General features: G+C 46.7%; 1 protein-coding gene across 1 annotated transcript; it reads right to left on the bottom strand.

The window, feature by feature from the left end:
• Nucleotides 1–378: 378 nt before the first annotated feature.
• hivep3a (HIVEP zinc finger 3a) lies at nt 379–19,297 on the bottom strand. The gene is made up of 6 exons (XM_085346321.1): nt 15,464–19,297; nt 14,913–15,088; nt 6,124–6,254; nt 5,958–6,032; nt 4,501–5,111; nt 379–900 (listed from the first exon to the last, which is right to left on the bottom strand). Exons 1-6 carry the CDS (start codon nt 19,295–19,297, stop codon nt 379–381), a joined length of 5,349 nt encoding a protein of 1,782 aa, XP_085202447.1.
• Nucleotides 19,298–20,667: the final 1,370 nt, after the last annotated feature.

Here is a 20,667-nt window from a genome sequence, read left to right as displayed (position 1 = left end):
TATATCCATTTTGGTAATACAGTACATAAACACAGCAATAGTATATTAGCTGTCAACAGGGTTAATAGGGAAACTGATTTAAACTTTGTCTATTTTCATTCCAGCTGCTTTTGCATATAGTACAGAATTTGCATATTAGCACAGAAATAAATAAACACCAATGACATCAAAGAAGGGTAAAAAAGATTTACAAAACATACTGCATATCTAACATAGTGTCCATATATATTAATAATATAATTACATAACAGCGTCATTCAGAAGCGGTGCTCAAGTGCTTTTGCGTTTTGTCGTCAGACTCAAAACAAGCGTGTGGTGATTTCTGGCCACAGGCTGGTCTTAGTCTTTTTGCACTGTCCCTTCGGACTCTGCCTCCGATCAGAGTTGTGTCTGGGAGGAAGGAGTCTTTTTTTGGCCTTGAGAGTTCTCAGGGTAAACACATCTTTCTCTAACAGGTGCATCTGCGCTCACCTCCAGGTGTCTCGTCTCTGTTCTGGGACTCGACGGCTGCTGGATGGTGAAGGATCCTTGATTATTTTTGTTGGGTAGGACACCTGCAGGCATTTGTCCTGTCGCCTCAGGGTTCGGTAGGCTGGCTTGGCTGCTCAGCGGCATCTCTTTAAGAACGTCCTTGCGATGTGGCAGAGCAAGCCTTCCATTTGGAGCCTCGCTCAGTTTCATGGATGCCCCTGAGGTGTTAGCAGTCGTGCTGCTCAGGAAGCTGTACATTTGCAGGGGGGACCTGGGCGGAATCATGTGAATCCCCCCAATTGGAATCAGCATGCTTGGGGCTCTGCTTGGCTGCTGCGAGTGCAGAGGAAGGTGACTCAGAAGGTTGTGGGCTCCACGAGGACGCATGGAATGCGAGGGGATGTGGGTCAGTCCAACCTCATCTACACACTACAACAAAAACAAACTGAAATTTCAGTGGCTCTGCTGGTGGTAAATTCACCTACAATTTTTAGAAACTGTTTCTGTCTCAGTTCATTTTCTGTATTTTGACAAGATATCTTTTTTAAAAAGCTATAAAAATATCTGTTTCATTTTGATATGGCCATCTATAGGATATAGGGTTGAAATTACGATTAAATGATTTGCAAATCACTGCATAGAGGTCCCCCCCACCTTTTATTTTCCTCAAACTGATTTTTACAGTGTCCCAGCTTTTGGACACAAATAGTAGTTCTGCTCTAAAGTGGAATAATAAATAATGAAAAGAATCATGGCAGACTGAATATCGCCGCTGTCAAAGAGTGAAAGGGTTTGTGCATCCCGTGGCCTATGTTGTGGGGGGGCTTTTGCCCCCTGTTAGGGTCTCCCATGGCAAATTTGTCCTGAGGGACCAGACAGAGTGATTAAAAAAACCCTATGAGCTGAAGATCCAGGGAACAGTTGACCCTGCATGGGATAGGGTTAGCAGGTCCCTGTACTGAAGCAAGGCCTGGGAAGGTGCCCAAAGGCGAGCGCCTGGTGGTCAGGCCTTAGTCCATGGGACTCGGCCAGGCACGGCCTGAAAAAGGGACCTTGGCCCACCCTCTTGTAGGCCCAGAATGCAGGAGGCGCCGTAGGGGTTGGGTACAGTGCGTGCTGGGCAGCAGCCATGGGTGGTGACCCTGGTGGACCGATCCATGGCTGCCGAGACTAGAGATTGAGACATAGAACATAATTTCTCTGGTGGGGAAGGAGCCTGAACGTGAGACTCAACGTGAGGTTGAGTCTGTGCATTGAGTCGGACTCAGCTTAATGTACAGCTTTGGATCTTGAACCAGTCTCCTGGAGAGGGGTTGTACTATGTCTCAGTCTGGAGTTGCCCTTGGTGAGAGGCTGGGATGGGTATCTTAGTATCCTCTCGGCTTGTTGCCAGTATGTTGGAGTTCTTCCCTGGTGGATGAAAGGGTTTGTTCCCTGGGTCGGGGAACGGGTCCTCACTGTCGTCTATGTCTATTCACTGAACGACAGTTCAGAGTACCTGGCCTTCCTGGAGTCCCTGACTTCTTGAGGGTGCTCCACCTGGGGACTTTCTCGTCTTACTGGGAACGGTCATGTGGGCAACAACAGTGAGACCCGGAAGCGCGAGATTGGGAGGAACAGCCTGCCAGATCTGAACCCGAATGGTGCTCTGTTACTGGACTTCTGCGCAAACCATAGTTCATCCATAACAAACTCCATGTTCCAACATAAGGGTGTCCATGAGTGCAAGTGGCACCAGGACATCGCAGGCTGCAGGTCGATGATGATTGTGATCGTATCATCAGATCTGCGGCCATATGTTCTGGATACTCTGGACTGGAAAATCTATGCCAGGGTCCGTCCATTAGCTGATTCAGGAGGAACCTGCCGCTTTCATGCCAGTTGTGGAACACTAGACCAGCTCTTTAGCCTCCTGAGGATATTCAAGGGTTGGTCCAGTAAGGTTGACCGTTGGACTCCACCAGGGCTGCCCTTTGTCACTGATTCTGTTCATAATTTTTACGGACAGAATTTCTAGGCATAGTGATGGAAGGCTTCCACTTGCGTGGCCTCAGTATCTCGTCTCTGCTTTTTGCAGATAATGTGGTTCTCTTGGCTTCATCAGGTGGTGGCCTCCAACTCGCCCTGGAGTGGATCACAGCCAAATGTGAAGCGGCAGGAATGAGAATCAGCACCTCCAACTTTCAGGTTAAGGTCCTCAAGTGAAAAAGGATGGAGTTCCCACTCCGGGTCAGGGAATGCCTGAAGTGGAGGAATTTAAGTATCTTGGGGTCTTGTTTATGAGTTAGGGGAGAGGGGAGTGCGAGATCAACAGAAAGGTTGGTGCTGTGGCTGGAGTACGGGGAGAGGGAGGTCTGGACTTCTCTGCTTATGCTGCTGCCCCCGCAACCTGGCCACATATAAGTGGAAGAAAATAGACGAATGGATGGATGGATATTTTTTTCCTCCTTGTTTGAAATGTCCCATTTTCCAACATGGAAAGCTTAGGAAACATTACTGTTAGACTTTTTCGAGTCCAGTTGAAGTCTACTTGAAGCGTGCTTGCTCAAGTGCTGTACTGCTGTGTAGTGTCTCCTAGTCAGTGTGGTTATTAAAAAAAACATTTACAGGTACAGTAGGTACAATCGAACAGACGAGCTACTGTAGCTCAAACTGCTGAAAAAGTTGACGCTGGTTCTGATAGAAAAGTGTCAGAACCGAGCATCACAGTTTGTTGTGTATGGGGCTGCATAGACACAGACCAGTCAGGGGGACCATGCTGACCCCTGTCCACCAACAAAAGTGCCAACAATGGGCACATGAGCATCAGAATTGGACCATGGAACAATGGAATAAAGTGTCCTGGTCTGGTGAATCACATTTTCTTTTACATTGCTTTTACCCTGGGAAACACCTGGTAATCAGGATGTACAATGGGAAGAAGGCAAGCCAGTGGGAGTGTGATGCTTTGGGCAATGCTTTGCTGGGAAACCATGGGTCCCTGCCATCCATGAGGATGTTACTTTGTACATACCATCTGTTGAAAATCACGTACACGCTTTCATGGAAGCTGTGTTCCCTGATGGCTGTGACCTCTTTCAGCAGGATATTGTGCCCTGCCACAAAGCAACAGTGGTTCAGGAATGGTTTGAGGAGCACAACAATGACTTTAAGGTGTTGATTTGGCCTCCAAATTCCCCAGTTCTCAATCCAATTGAGCATCTCTGGGATGTGCTGGACAAATAAGACCGAATCATGAAGACCACACCTCACAACTTACAAGACTTAAAGGATCCATGCCTCAACAGGTCAGGGCTCTTTGGGCAGCCAAATGGGGACCAACACAATATTAGGCAGGTTTGTCATGAAGTTATATCTGATCCGTGTATATGCAAACACAAGAGGTCACTCTGTCGTGAATGTGAATCAGTACCTGCTCCTCTGGGACCCACATTAGTGTGAGGGGTATGTGGTGAAGTTTCACCATAACATGTTTGGTGTATACTTTTTGCTTATCAGTTTTTAATTAGGGTGAGCCGAGATACTCACCCACGCTATTTTTGTTGTTGACATGTGGTTCCAATCTTCAGAATTTAGTGATTGGCCTGCTTTTCCTTTTTCCCCTGGTTACCCAGGGAAAACATGTGTCTATTTGGGAGCTCTCCTGCATTATTTTAGGGCTAGGAGCTGCATGGTTGCTTTGTCTGATATAAAACAAGAGAGCTGCCTTTCCTTACCTTTCCAATAAATGTGACTTTAAAATAACCTCATATGTACCAGCCTATCTATATTTATTCTAAATGTTGACTTGCTGGAATTTAGCTGAACCACACAAGATTGGCTTTGTGAGCTGGAACCTGATTTATTTAAAAACTTTAGGCTAAACTAATAGAGTTGGATCAAGTCACAGGTGAGTGACACGGTTTGAAGAAAAGCCACCTTTTGGCCAGTGGTAATTATACACGCAGCAAAATTCTGACTTAAGTATACAAAAACAAAAAAATTAAATCGTTATGAAGAACACTCAAAAAATGTTTTGAAGTCACTCACCAGCCTTGCCGTAGATGCTTGTTCCCTTGGATGAATATGGGCTTGACAGTGAGCAGAGGTGTCAGCCAGGGAGCCCAGAAACCCATAGGAATGCGACCCCTGAGACTGCACTATTATAGGAGAGAGGCCTCTAACAGGGGAGATTGGTCTCTGTGAGGCGGTGGAGACATGACAACTGGATGGGGAGAGGGATGAAGGAGGAGCAGGGGACTGGCAAGGCCTGGGTGATGGGTTACGAGATGGAGAAAGCTCAATTTGTGGAGTCAGGATTTGACTACTTGGAGAATGAGGACCTCCAGAGGATGCTAACGTTGAAGCGTCGAGGCGTCTGCGGGCAAACAACGCCCTTCTGGCACTGGCTGAGCTTTTCTGGGTGGAATCCCTGGAGGTAATCGGAAAGGATGAGCTGCCTTCAGACTCCCCCAGCTGATGTGCTGGATGAACCTTCTCTCTGTTAGTGTCAGAGCCTTCAGCCGCTGTGGACCGGCTGTCTTTGTTATGCCCGTCATACTTGTCCTTGGTGTTTGGATCTCCTTGATCTCCACTTTTCCCAGCACCAGAGCACTGATGACCTTTTTGTTGATTTGGCTGACATGATGAGATTTTGCAGACTTTAAGGACAGAAAAAAAGGTTTATTTTAAATTAATTTTATATTTAAATTTTTTTCAAATTTTTCTTACATTAGTAAGGCAAAACATCAAGAACTTTATTTAGATTATTTCAAATTTGACATGTAGATGTCAACATGTAGAGAGTTTATGAAAGCTTATATTTCAATTTCCTACAAAACTTTACATTCATTCAAGACTTCAAAGGCTGCAATGCATTTTCTGAGTAACATGTAAAACAGTTACTATTACTTAACTCTTACTATTAACAGTAACTTATTACTCACTCATCACACACACACGCTTAACTCTAAGTGAAAAATAGTCGATTGAACTTATTCTGATCAGCTTTTCTAGAACTGAAAACTCAGTCTTGCAGATCTTAATAAACTCAGTTTCATTTATCTAAATAACTCAATGCCACCTTTCCCTCATCTGCTACGATACCACGAAAAACCCATAGCCTGAGAAATTCTGAGAGAAACTAGCATGAACATAAATGACTCAAACGCAGTAGAAACTTTCATCTTAGGATTTTTCTATTCATTTTTATCGAATTCTGCATCTTGAAGGAATTTGTAGAGCGGGTCACTATGTTAAATTAAAGGCGAAATGCTGGCCTGGCCTCTTGTTCCATATTCCATTTATCTAAAGAGGTTTGACATTTGATAAAATGTGTAAAATGTGTACATAATAAGGAGTTAGAAGCAGACATTTAACACAGTAAGAATAGTGCTAATAATGCTAATGTGGTAAGCATAGGACAAAAAAGAAGAGAAAAAGGAGCACAGGGCATGTAATTTACAAAGCAATTACTGCATTTATTTTTAGCCAAAAACAAGTTGTACCTTCATGTGTGTTCCCTGGATAACAGCAGGTTTCCTTTCCATGTCCCTTAGATATCAGGTGTTCAGTAAGACTCCCTGGAAATAAAAAAGAGCCGCTCACTGTTGATGCACAGAGAACACATACAAGAAACTTAAAATGAAAAAACATTTTATTGCCTGTCATTACCTGTAGCTTTGAATGCGGTTTCACAGAAACTGTAGTTAAATGATGGTGATTCCTTGGTGATTACTGTAGTATCGTCACACTGGCACTTTTCTCCAACTCCACCATGTGCGTCATCATACCTCTTATTTGATCTGCAAATGTAAGGAGAGAGAAAGAGGTTTCAGTCTGGTACTCAGGGTGTTTCCTTGTCAGTCAGCTCAGGATGATAGCAGCAATCAATATGAATGTAACAGGAGCTGACAGCCAGGCTGGGGGCCCTTCAGCACCTGTTAGTGACTGCATTTATCCAATGTAAGAGTAATGTCTGGTGCTGGCCTTTACAACATGGGAATTTCAAACTGTGGCGGCTGGGCTTGGGGTCCACACCACTTCACTTAGACTTCCTTCAGTGAGGCACCTACTTCAGCTTCAACAGAGAAGCTTTCATAAGCCAAAAACCAGCCCCCTCCGCCTCCCACCCTTCACAGCTAACACAACCACCAAGCCCAAACAAGAGGGAGCTTTCGATGCGGCTTCAGGTCCAGAGGTTTGCTGAAAGCGCAGCCAATAAAAACAGGCACAAGAGGGAGGGAAACCCTCGCCCAAACCAGCAGCTGCTCCAAATAAACGTGAAAAAACACTGAAAATAAAAACACATTCCTATGACAAACAATGGTTCTGGTTATAATTGGCTGTTTTTCTCTTCTATTTTCACCACAGGCTGTGTGGCTGGATAAACTCAGCAGGTATCATAAATGGTTGCTTTTACAGTGTCGGAAAACTTCCAAGTTAATGAAAGAGAAACACTTTGCCTTCGTACCTCTATACTGTACTCGGCAGGTATAAATTTCATGTAACACCCGTTCCCACTCAAGATTTGAACCTAGAGCCCTTGGCTTTCCCCACTTCAAAAAAAAGAAAGGAAAAAATGGCAACATCCCACTAGCTTGCTGCCTCCGTTGTGTCTTTATGTTCCTCAGACAGACAGAGCAGACGGAGAAAGCAGAAAGCGGGCGGGCGTGAGGATGACTCACTCTTTTTAGGAAGGCTGCGATGAGCGTCAACATGAGTCACAACAGGGATTTGTTCGCAGACACACTCCTGAACCAAAAAAGAGACACACAGATGGCACCTCTCTGCACTCCCCTTATCACATCACAGCAGTGTTTATTTCTGATAGGTATCAAAATTACTGAGCATGTCTGGCTTAACCTCCCTGCAAATGAATCTGAGGAGATGAGTGTGCTACATAAGAATAGTAGAACGGACTGTGCCTACTTACATCTGTTCAAATGATATGTTAATTTCAGAATGAGTGTTAGCCATTGCTCATCTTGTTTTCTTTTCTTTTTAACATGAACAGTGACTCTTGCCAAATTTGGGTAAATCGGAGGTAGTTCCTCCACTGATTTGCTGGGATTGGGGCACTTTGAGGTGTTTTACTGTCTTTGTGCCAATCCTGCCAAAGGATAACACTGTGTTCACATCACAGCTTATTATTCAGTTTTAAGTAATTACTGTGTGTACTTCATATCTGTTACACATCATTAAGCACAGCTATTTTTACTATGGTTACTTGCATTTAAATGATCCTTTAATATACTGTGTTTCACGCTGATTTAGAACAGTATTTAAAATGAAGGTTGGAAGATTGATTAAATGCCCTGACAGCTAATCAAATGTGTCTTCCTGCCATGAGTAAGATGCAAGTCAGTCAAGTGGCAAACATTAGGTTACAGGTTAAGAAATAATAAGCTCATTCAACCAAATAGCCTGGCCAACCTCTGCTAGGTCTGACAGGCCAAGTCTGGGCTAGAAGGTTCTTCTGGGGTCTAAGTCAGCGGTCCCCAATCCCTGGGCCACGGACCGGCACCGGTCCGTGAGAGTTGAGGCTCAGGTGTGAAATTTATGGTTTTCAGGGTTTTTATTGTTATTTTTTTAATCGTTAACTCTGTTTCCCTGGGTCTTTCCCAGTGTGTTATGAATACATCTTCTTTTGGTACCGGTACTGGTTTTATTTTGTTGTATTTATCCACGACACCTTAAAGGCCAGTCCATGAAAATATTGTCGGACATAAACTGGTGCAAAAAAAGGTTGGGGGCTGTTGGTCTAAGTAATAATTGTCGATAAGCCTACCCCCTCATTTTGATAAGTCTCTTTTAGAGTAATCTTAAGAATTATTTCTTTGTTCCATTATTGCAAAGACTTGAAAGAACAATATAAATACAGGAGAAAAAAAAAATCATATTCCGATTTTCTAGAGTTAGGGTAAAGGTTAACTTTAAGGGTGAGGTCATCACCAATGAGTTAGATGAGTTAATCTGCAAGCTGTTTTGAGAAATTATTTTTAAGAATGGCTAAAGGGTTGCTAAAGGGTTTTAACCAAAATACCCATTTTGCTCTCCTCCAAAATAGGGTTAGGATTATCACCAATGAGGACTTGAACCTCAGCGGGTTAATAAAACAAAATATAGTCAATATTTGACTCATCTTAATATTATTATGTTTTTGGGAATGCTTTTACAAAAAAGCATTATACCCATAAACCTACAGGAAACAGTTTCCAAACTATCAGCAAATGAAAACATTTTCAGAGCCTTTGTTTCATGTTTCCTCAGCATATTCCCAGGCCCAAGCTCTTTTTTTTTGTATAGCATTTGTCCATTTTCCATTCTGTCTGTACAGCAGATTTTCTTTAATGACTAATGCCATGTGTGTACACAATGTCCGTGTTACACCAATACACACAGCCAACAATGTACTGCTGCTCTATGTGAATGGCTCTGATGGCTGGTGTAAATGAATCTCTGCAGGAGCAGAGGAAGCTAGGTAGTTTCCTGGCTTCAGGCCTTCAACAGATGGACTCTGCTGGTGCAGACAGCCAACCCTTAGCCTGTCCAACGTAACGGACGACAACAGTTTCCAGAACACAGAACAGAATGTGACACATGCTTTCTGCGCTGTAAGTAATGCAGAGCATTACAATATAAATAAAAACAATGTATCATTATTACCTAACAATGCTGGATAATCTTACTTGTGTTACAAAAATCTTATGGTTATGTATATAACCCCGGTTCTCTGAGTAGCATGAGTGAGTGTCTCACTATGGGGGAACGCCTCCTGCGTGACCTCATCAGAAGCTCAAATACCATTATGCCAGCCCTTACAGACTGGCTAGGTGACGCCTATGTCAGGAGGGGCTAGTTCCTCCCTATATAATAGGCTGACATAGCATCAGATGTCATTCAAAACGAGCCCACCTCTTCCTTGCTTCCATAGCAAGGCAAACACATGAAAAAAATCAAATGTGATGATGCAGATGAGCCCGTCACCTCGCTCGCCTGTGACAGAGGTGATGGTGAGACACTCACTCATGCTACTCAGAGAACCGGGGTTATATACATAACCTTAAGTTCTCTTTCATAGCATTCGTTTCGTGTCTCACTATGGGAGAAATACTGACTCCCGGATTGCCAGACATGCCTGTTAAGAAGACAACTGTCCCCAACAGCACTTCACAGGGGAGAAGCCCCCACCCGGGAAGAACCTGCACTGAGGACTGAATGCGCTAGGCTAGGTGCCGTCACATCTAACCTGTAAAACCTAGCAAATGTATGAGGTGAGGTCCAGCATGCAGCTGCACACACCTCTTGAATAGAAACTCCCCTAAAGAGAGCCCATGAGGTTGCCAGACCTCTAGTGCAATGCGCACGCAAGCCAGCAGGAGGCTGAAGGCCCCTGCTAGTATAGGCCAGGGCAATTGCTCCTACTATCCAATGGGAGAGGCGCTGTTTAGACACAGGCTTTCCCATATGTGGTTTAGCCCAGGACACGAACAGCTGGTCACTTTGTCTGACACTCTGGGTTCGGTCCATGTAAATGCGCAGAGCACGGACTGGACACAAGTTATGCAGCCGCTGTCGCTCCTCTGAGGAGAAAGGCGGTGGGCAAAAGGCCGGCAGTTCTACAGGGGAAAATGTGCCGATAACCTTCGGAACAAAGGCAGGGTTGAGCCGCATACTGACCCTCGTATTATCCGAAGAGAACTGAATGCATGACTGATGCACTGAGAGAGCGTGGATCTCTCCTACGCGTTTAGCAGAAGCTAAAGCAATTAATAGAGCCGTCTTCAAGGACAGAAATTTTAACTCAACCTGTTCCAGGGGTTAAAATGGGCAACAGGAGAGCGCAGCTAATACTGTGGGAAGGTCCCACGATGGAGCCAACGGCCTAGATGTAGGCAATTTACGCCGTGCACCCTTCATGAAACGGCATATTAAGGGATGCTGGCCAACAGTCTTCCCCTCAAAACCAATATGGCAGGCCGAAATTGCTGCCAAATACACCTTGATGGCGGAGATCGCAGCCAGATCTGCTTCACCACCTCTGGGTGAAGCTTCCAGTCCCCATACAGTGGGTTGCCCCTGGAGAGAAGATCTGCTCCAAAGTTCAAGATTCCCGGCACGTGAGTTGCTCTCAGCGACAGCAGGTGGACACTGCTCCAGACTATCAGTCTGTGTGCCAGTGTATGTAACTTGGGGGACCCCAGACCCCCCTGTCTGTTGATGTAGGCCACAACGGTGGAATTGTCCGACCTCACTAAAACATGATGACCTCTCAGCCAAGGGAGAAAGTGTTTTAGCAACAGGTGAACCGCCAGCAGTTCCAGACAGTTTATGTGGGTGGAGCGCATGTGAGGGCCCCATTCCCCATTCACTGTTCTGCCTTCATGGGTGGCCCCCCAGCCTGAAAGAGAGGCATCTGTGGAAATCACCTTCCTGGCTGAAACTGCCCCCATGGCAACACCCTGAGACAAGAAACCTGGCTTCTTCCACTCGCGGAGAGCGAGCGAACAGTCTGCAGAGACTCTCACGCGACGGTGGCAGTCTCGGTGAGGGTCCAGTCCCCGCGAGCCCACCCAGCACTGAAAGCCTCTCATGTGCAGGCCTCCCAGTGTTATCGCCACTAGAGAAGAAGCCATCAGACCGAGCAGCCTCTGGCACTGTTTGAGGGTCACTGTGTTGCCTCTGCGAAACAGTGCTAGGGATGACCGTATGGCCGCTGTTCTCTCTGGGGACAGAAAAGCCCTCACCCGGAGGGAGTCTAGGCTGAGCCCTATGAAAGTAATGCATTGAGTTGGCGTCAATGTGCTCTTTTCCACGTTTATCTGGAAACCCAAACTCTCCAGATGGTGTATGAGAGCATTTGTGTGACAAGTCGCTCCCTGGCGGGTTGGGGCTGCCACCAGCCAGTCATCGATGTATGTGGCCACCCGAATGCCCTTTTCCCTGAGCGGGGCCACTGCTGCCTCGGTGCATTTCACAAACACCCTTGGGCTCAGTGAGAGACCAAAAGGCAGGACTACAAACTCGTATGCTATCCCCTGGAAAGCAAATCTCAGATACTTTCGGTGTGGGGGATATATGGGGATGTGGAAATAAGCATCCCTCAGGTCAATTGATGTGAACCAGTCGCCCGCTCGTACAAACCGTAGCAGCGAGGCGTGCGTCAACATCCTGAACTTGTATGTCCTTAAATGCCGGTTCAGGGCATGGAGATCCAGAATGGCTCTCATCCTCCTCCCCCCTTTCTTTGGCACAAGGAAATACCTTGAATAAAATCCGCTGTGCATTTCCTCGGGAGGGACAACTCTTATAGCTCCTTTGTCTCTCAAGGTGGAAATTTCCTCCAGGAGAAAACTGGCAGACTCACCCAGAGCACGAGAGTAAACAATTTCTTTGAAATGTGGTGGAGCGACATTGAATTGCAGCCTGTAGCCCTTTTCCAGTGTCCTCAGCACCCATGCTGACTGAATGCAGGTGCTCTTCATGTGGAGAGACACAGGGTTCACTGGCCACTCCACCGAAGATGGCGTTTTGGCGCCCCCTTGTGGTCGCAGCGCGAAACATACGCCATTTCGGTGTCCCATCACCTCTGTCACAGGCGAGCGAGGTGACGGGCTCATCTGCATCATCACATTTGATTTTTTTCATGTGTTTGCCAACACTCGACAGCGCCCTCGGCAAACTGCCTGGATGCGCGTGTCGGGGCTTTTTTAATACAGAATGCTCTTTCCCTCTGGCGGGTCCGGTGACAGGAACACCGGCCCGAGTTAAGCACTCTGTTTGGAACATGTCCTGTTGAACTTGCTCTGGAACGGAGCTGAGAGGCAGCCCATGAAGGTGAGAAATTGGGTTTGCTCCCACCTAGAGGAGAGGCTGTCAGGCTGGCCACTTCTTCCTCCTCACGATCGCGGCAGCGGGGAGAGGAGGAGGGGCCGCTTGAGGTCTGGCCTGGGGAGACTGTTTCCGAGTCCATGGATTCTTATGGGCCCCGGCAGCCTGGGGGGCTGCTTGCGTCTTAGGCACTTTGGGAATCCTGAAAGCAGGGACCGGGCGAGACGCTGCCTGCGCGAATGACTGGCGCGGTGCCGCTGGGGTAGCGTGCTGGGCCCTCCTCAGCAGGCAGAGTTTCAGAGCCTCATCATCTCTCTTTTTCTCCTCACATCTCTTCTGCATGGATGTAACAGCCGCACCGAAGAGACCTTGAGGCACGACAGGGGTGTCGAGGAGTTCCTCTTTCTCCTTGGTCGTCAGGTTGGTGAGCCCGAGCCAGCGTGCTCGCTCCTGAAGAACCATGAGGCCCATGGCTCTCCCAGTAGCCTGTATGGCTACCTTGTGGAGGCGGAGGACGTGGTCAGTTATAACACAGATTTCTTTCCACACTGTGGTATCTGGTTTAGTTGTCATGTCGTCTTTTAGCTCAGCTTGGTAAGCCATTAGCATAGAGGAGGCGTTGTGGGCTCTTACTAACAGAGCCGCTGCCTTGTAGCACTTATCTGTAAGGCTAGACTGGAAGCGGTCTGCTTTGGAGGGGGGAGATTGGGCCGATGAGGACAGAGACGGGGTGAAGATGGCTCGCTACCAACGGCTCCACTTGCGGCATCTGGCGGAGGCCGATAGACTCATCCCCTCACAATCCAGCAGGGAGCTCCCCACGATGGGGTGTTTCTCGCTGTAAGGTTTTGCTTTCCACGTCACCGCTATCTCATCGAGTAGCTCCGGGAAAACAGGCAACACATGCTTGCCCGTCTTTTTCGCCTTCGGCAATTTCTTTCCGTCAAAACGAGACTTTACAACCTCTGTTTGTACGGCGGGCCACGGGATGTTGAGCCTTGCAGCGGCGCGCTTGCACATGTCCTGCATGTCGAGATCCAGGGGAGACGGCGGTGTCAGTTTTTCAACCTCGCCGGTAGCCGAGGGCTTTGCAGCCCAGCTGATGCTAGCCAAGGAGGTGGAATCTTCCTCCTCGTTCTCAGACAGCAGGAGCTCCGAGTCAGCCGACTCATCTCCGTCCTCGTTGGCATCTCCTCCCCAGGTGACTCCAACATCGGGGAAAAACTCACGATCTCCGTGTGCCTCCAGCGACGGGAAAGCAGTCGCGATGGGCTGAAGGTCTGCCTCTACCCAGCTCGCCCCTGGCGTTGCGGCCAAATCATCGGGCACCTCAATTTCTCCTTGCGCCGCAGCAGCCTCACACAGCAAAGGGTCGCCACCCGACAGGTTAGCCTGGCGAGCTAGCCTGCGGCGGAGTAGTTTGCGGTGGATACAGTCTTGTGCGGGTGTCAAGGCAGCCTGAGCGTGAGATAAACCCAGGCATGCTGCACACACGGGGTGTGTATCCCAGGCAGAAATCTTCTTGCCGCAAGGACAGAGCTTTGCAACTTCGTTGGCCGTCGTAGCCATGGTTAGCTAGAGGGTTGCGCACGTTAGCGAGACTGACACTGAGTGCGGAGAATATTGCTATTCCTCGCTAACGTGGGGTGAAAAGTGTTGCTACTTTTCTACAAGTATTGCTACCTAATGTGTAAAACTGCTAGCGTCGAAGGGTATTGCTACCTGATGGTGAAGCTAGAGGTACCTTTGTTAGCAAAGTGTTGCTACTTTCGGAAAATATTGCTACTTCCCTGGGTGAAAGTATTGCTACTTGGCACCAGCACTAGCTACAGAACAGTATTGCTACTGCTTGTATGCTAGTGGACAACTGAAAAGCTGGGAACAAAGCGCCCGGCGACCGAGTTGTTCACTCGAATCTGTGGACAGTTTAGCTTTAGCACCCAATAGCACAGTTGTCTACAGGCTTCTGTGAGAAACAAGAAGAGGTTTTTAAATGACATCTGACGCTATGCCAGCCTATTATATAGGGAGGCACTAGCCCCTCCTGACATGGGCGTCACCTAGCCAGCCTGTAAGGGCTGGCGTAATGGTATTTGAGCTTCTGATGAGGTCACGCAGGAGGCGTTCCCCCATAGTGAGACACGAAACATGCCAACCTTAGACCAGCAGCCAGACCCTGAACTTTAACAGGTAACAAAGGCAGTAATGAGCAGTCAGGCTTGCAGCGTAGCAGCCTCCATTTCTATCTGTGCATGTTTGTAAAGTAGAATCACTGTGATAATTCAGCTTTGCGTTTTTAGCTTTGTGTTCATATTGTTAAAAAAATAAAAATAAAATAAATAAAATTGCAGGCGTGTGTTCTCACTAGGACAAGCCTTTGTGTCAGTATGTAAGACTGTAGCCTGAGGTTTATAGTATTAACTGGTAAATATGAGACAATACATTGGAGGTCATGATACAGAGTAATACAACGTGCACATTACGAGTTACAAGTTACTTTCTTTGATAATGCACTACATTACATATTTACTTACTTTTAAGAAAAGTACTGAGTAATGTATAACATCACATTCCAGAACCCAACACGGTTAGCTAACATACTGCTGCGATTATCAGGAGATCATACTCACCCTCTCTCCGAGACCCAAACTTCATTTCTGGAGCATGACTGGACCTTTTCCTCCTCTGCCTCGTCCTCCTTCTCTTCCTCCTTCTCCTCCTTTCTGTTTGACTTGTTGTCATCCACTGATGTATGTCCTTTCTTTGTTCCCTCGTAGTCTCTGTAGCATGACTGCTTTTTGCAGACCTACACTCGAAAGAGACACGGGCAAATTCACCAACTCTGCTCCAGCATGCCCAGGGAGACAAAAATTGGGAATTCTCATTGAACGATGTATTTTATTACATGTGTTAAGACACACGCTTCATTTCAACAGTTTAAATTTTGACCCCTTTAAATGACATTTCCCGTTTTGGATTCTATAACAAAAATGGTAAGGAAAGCTAACCCACTCTTTTCTATGCCTCCTATATGGAGTGTCTCAGTGTCTGCTCTACTTCTTATCACCTACCAGTCCTTACATTTTGATCAGTTTTATTTGATTATTTTTGTTCAGTTCTGTTACAATAGTAACGATTAGGTCTACCGACAGGTGTAATCAGTGGTCAGTGTTGTAATTACCTCTGTGGAGGAGGGTCTTTTGTCGTCCTCTTGCTCCACTGACTCTGCTGCCTGCACTGACATGGGGGATAGTGTATATATGGATGGACTGAGCCTCTGCTTGCATTGAAGCAGAGAGAGAACTGTCTTGCTGGAGAGGCCAGGTGGATTGGGGTCATAGCCACTAGTAGACCACGACGAATACACTGAGGGCTTCTGTTCATCCAGAGCAGAAGGGTTTGGTTTAATGTAGTTTAAATAGCACCAGCTGTTACAGGTGCTGGACAGCAGACTGGGGAATGAAGGCCCAACATGCGAGACGGGAGAGCAAATAGCAGGTAAACATGACTCCTGTTTGAGCTTGTGCTTGCAAGTCTCAACTGTTGCTTTGTCAGAACAACCCATCTCCCTCTCCTCTTCTTCTTTTACTCTTTTCTGCTGCTGCTGTGACTCTGGAGGCAGCTCCATGCTGTTTGAGGGGGAAAGCATCCGTTTATTGCCCCCTGAGCCTGATAACCTGAGGCTATCATCAGACCACAGTTGAAGATCTGGACTCATGTCCCTGTGGGGTCTTTGTTCAGCTGTTGAAACACCTGCACTTTGTGGGACAGCACTAACTGCCTCCTGGGGCCTAGGGGAGGTGGACTGAGACAATGTGGTGTATATGGCGCATGCAGGGGTGTGTGTGTCTGTTTGGAGGCGCACTGCAACTGCTGGATCTGTGACTGGCCTCAATATTTCTAGATTGGAACTGATGTTAGGGGCAGACTGGCGAACATGGGAGCGACTTACTGAGTAGTCATCGTCTTGTGGAGGAATCTCTAGTTTCAGCCCTGTAGACATGGGGAGATAGCGGGCTCTGGCAGCCCCTGATGGTCCATGCGTATGATATTGCTGTGGTGCAGGAGCAAGGGCCTGCTCTGTATAGGTCTCCTTTTTTACAGTTGTAGATGGGTCATGAGGAAGGGACAGTTCTGTGCTCCCAATCAACTGAATATTTTGAGTAAGTTTCCACTGAGAAAAGATATCTTTGCACTGCAATTCCACTGGATTATGTAAAACAGTGTCCCCTGATAGAGAAGAAGAAGAGGGCCTGCTGCAGTGTACAGAAGTTGGGCTTTTTGCTTGAGAAGATCTGCTTGGGTTGAGATATTCAGGACCACGGCTCAGGATCGTACACTCCTCCTCCTCCTCATCTGGATCACTGATAGCAGTGTGTCTCATTAATAGACATTTTCTTCTTTCTCTCCACCCAACTGCAGAGCGCTCAGGGGATAGAGAGCTGTAGTCAAAAGACTTACTGCGGGTCTCAGCCATGAGGACACTCTGTTGTGGGTCGTGAGGGGCCTGTTCAGATGCTGAGCGCCTCATCTCTCTGTGCTGATGCACCCCCGGCACCGTCAGCATATGAAGAGCTCTTGATCTCCTTAGTGGCGTTGATGTTGCAACGTCCATGTCCTGTCTGTTTGACTCTTCAAAGGACGTGGAGCGACTGGATGCATATGATGCACTACTGTCCTGACTAGGGCTGCGGGGCAGGGACAGAGAGTCAAAACTAGATTCTCCTGATGACTGGGCAGCTTCAGCTAATCGTAACCGCTTCTTCTTTGGAGGAAGCTTTTCAATAGGGAGCTGTGCCAGAGAGGGGCTTCTCTGCGGCCACTGAAATTCATCTAGTTTCTCTTGATGTTTTGCTGTGGTGGTAGGTTCGGCTGAAGTGTCTGTACTCATGTTGGGATCCTTTGTCACCAGGATCTCTGGAACCTGCACATTGTGTTGGCGGACCAGCTTTCGGGCTGCTAGTTTTGGTACATGTTGTTGAGGTTGTTTTTGAGGCAACAGCTGATGATCTTCATGAGGTGGAGAGTGCTTTGTTGCCTCTGCACCTGGATTCTCATTACTCAAGGATTCTTGTTTTTCAAAGGAACTAGTATGCTGAATTACTGAACAAGTTTGCAATGCAGGCTTCCTCTGGCCCTCATAAGCTGCACTGCTTTCATCTTTGCACTGGCCTGAAGACAGGGAAGAACAAGGTAAAGAAGGAGAAGAGGGGTCATCAAATTCAAAACTCTCCTCTTTCCTTCTCTTGCGCATTACTGAAACGCCTGCCCTGACTGCACTGTTCTTTACTTGTGAACACTCCATTTGACTAATTACCACTTCATTGATGGGTTGATGTGATAGGCACAGGCTCTGCTTGTGTTTTTTATAACCTACCCAATCTTTGCATCCTGTGCCACAGGCCTCACACTCATATGGCTGTGGTTGACTTTGCTTACAGTCAGGCACAGTGGTTAAGCTGTCAGAGTAAAATGAAAGAGAATCCTCGTGTTCCTCTTTTGTAAGTTCTGTACCAAGTGGAATTTCAATTGCTGGCTGTCGTCTTAGCATCCCATAACGACGTGAAGGCTGTCGTTCATCAAAGGACTGACTTAGGCGACATTTGCTTTGGCCGCCACTGGTGGTCTCAAATAAACTGGCTTCAGGTGGCATTGAATGACTTCGCACCAGCGGGGTGGTGGACGTTTGGCTAGCTGGCTGCTCCATATTTGAAGGTGGGTGATGAAATTTTTCACATGGAACTCCCATAGTGATAGAGCCACTGCTTTTATAGCCCACATCGCCAACCTTGGGGCTATGAATGAGCGGTTCTTTCACAGTTGAACTCTTCTGAGACTCAGAACTGTTCTTTCTGGAGAGTGAGAATCTCCTTGGTTTTACACTGTCAATTTTACTGGTATCCACCACTGCCTCGTTGATGGTGATAAGTTTGGTTATATGGTCGATGACCTGTTTCTTGGGCACCGTGAATGAGATGCTTTTGTCCTCCTCACCAGAGGGATGCTGGTTTTGATGACGAGACATCCTCTGTAGGTGTCCAAAGCGTCCATATTTACCAAGTATGATCTCAGCATAGCTTTTGGCACTTGTGTTGGGAGGACTGTCCTGTGACTGCTCTGTACTTTCAGAGCGAGAAAAATAGCCAGATTCTGTACTACCTCTACTACCTAAAGCTAAAGATGACGCCTTTTCATCAGATGAGTCTTGAGGAGTGTGTTTTCCTCTGCTTAGGCGCAGGGCCAATCTTTTTTTCACCGCATAGGAGTAATTGTTTCCTCCAGGGCAATCTTTGGCCATGTCCGTTTCAACACTCTTGATTGAGGCTCCACTGTCTTGTCTTTCTGAAACAGAAGAAGCTGATGATAGCTGTCTCGTTTCCTCGTCCGACTCTGTGGCTTGCTCCGCTGTCGATTTCGACTCCCCAAGTGCCAGGCCTGCCTTCACCCGGTGGGTATGAGATTTACGGTGTTTGTATAGGTTACTCTTGGTCTTAAAAGAGAACCCGCATGGGGCACAGGGATAGGGCCTTTCACCCGTGTGGGAGCGAATGTGTTTCTGTAAAACACTAGGCTTGGCACATGCACGGCCACAGTAAGTGCAAACATATTTCCCTGGTCTCTGAGGCTTACGCTCACGTTTCTGCTTTGGGGTCCCTTCCTGGGTTTCTGGTTTAGACTGGGCAGGGTCGCCTGCTGAGGAAGGTGGGATTTCTGGAGTCAAACTCAAACCTGTGGTTGGTTTCGTTGCTGTCGATGCCTCCTGTTTATTCGCCGGTGCTGTATCTGAGTCAATGCTCTGCCGCTGGTGTCTGAGACGTTTGCGTTCTGGATTCTGCCTTCTGGATTGTTTGGGCTGCTGTAATGTGCCATGGGGCTTTGGGGAGCCGGTTTGCTGTTGTTGACAGGGCTGGGGGGGAGACTTGGACTGAGGGCCTCGCTGTGGAGACTCCTTCTGAGAATGTTCTTGTCCTCCGGACTGCTCCCCAGTGGTCAGGCGACTATGCAAGGCCTCCATAAAATGGAAGGACAGCCTCAGGTAGACACGTAGGATGCGTCTGCCTGAGCCAGGCTACAGAGTTAAAGCCAAAGCATTAACTGGGTAAGAGGTTTAATGTGAGCAAATCTGATCAAAATATCCACCTTGACTTCACTTCATAATTTTTTGCTTGTTTTACTCAAATTGTTATTGCTTGACAAAGGAACGATGCCATCAAATGTAAAACAGTAGCATCAACGAATGCAGTTGTGATATGCCATGTGCTGTGGAGGAAGTCCTCTGCCATCCAAGCATTAAGCATTCCATCATGAATCACACAGACTCTGTTGCTCAGCTGGTTCAGTTCAATGCACAATTCCTTTGTCTTCTCAACATGTAGATCTGCAAAACAAACAAGTCGTTATATAGGATAGTGCATACAGTTCAACACTGAGAAACAGATAACCCTCTGGCCTCTCTGTTTGCCAGATAGGAATATTTATGTTTTGTGTTGCATAATCACTCTATGTGTCATAACATTCATCTTTCGCTTTCCCGCGGCTGCTGCCTGTTTTAAATTAGAATGGTTTATGTAATGTTTTGTTGTAAAATATATCAGCATGCAGTAAAAGTGATGATTCTGTTAATATTCCCTGAGAGAAACAGTATGCGCACCCAACTGTGACTTGAACATTCAAATAACATCATTTGATTTGGTCTTTAGTGATTGCCTATTTCTTAACGATTGCAGAATATCATTATGTCAGACAACACATTACACATACTGCCCACTCCCATAAAACTGGTCTGATCTTTCTGCTGCAAGACAGAAAATGACCAACAACAAAAAAACCAGAGAATCTGCCACTTGATCCATTTGATTGTGGAACTATAATATCCTAATGGTTTGATTATGAAATTGACTTAGTGATCACTTGTACTCTTTCACACTCGTACTGCTGTCTTACAAGCACCTTTTTCATCTTTGGTGTTAATGAAATTGCAGCTTTTGAAGGTTATGTTGTGTCATCTACTATCAAATGCAAAATGATGATCATCAGACTGTGCTAACATACAGTGCTGCCACATTGCAGGACATGTGAAGGACTCTACCTGTTTCATCGGATTAACTGATGATTTTAGATATTTTAAAAAGGGCCAAGCCAAACGGAGGCGACGGATGGCTGCGAGCTGTGAGTGCATACAAAAGGTGACTCAGTGGAGATACTGAAGAAAATTCCCAGTGTTACTTTATGCCAGCATGCTGAAACAGTAAACAAGGCATCCCACGCACTGACCAGCTGGTTTCTACACCCACATTCTGGTGGAAGACGGCAAAGCTGCTGGATACTATCCAAATTACTGATAACAGGTTGACAACCATCTTTGATTTAACTTGTGAGAAGAGT

The sequence above is a fragment of the Diplotaxodon limnothrissa genome, linkage group LG22, assembly GCF_057381915.1.
Source record: "Diplotaxodon limnothrissa isolate DT_005_m linkage group LG22, D_limnothrissa_male_GT1.1, whole genome shotgun sequence".
NCBI lineage: Eukaryota > Metazoa > Chordata > Actinopteri > Cichliformes > Cichlidae > Diplotaxodon > Diplotaxodon limnothrissa.
Note: the sequence above shows the minus strand (reverse complement) of the source record. Positions and strands in the feature narration are given on the sequence as shown.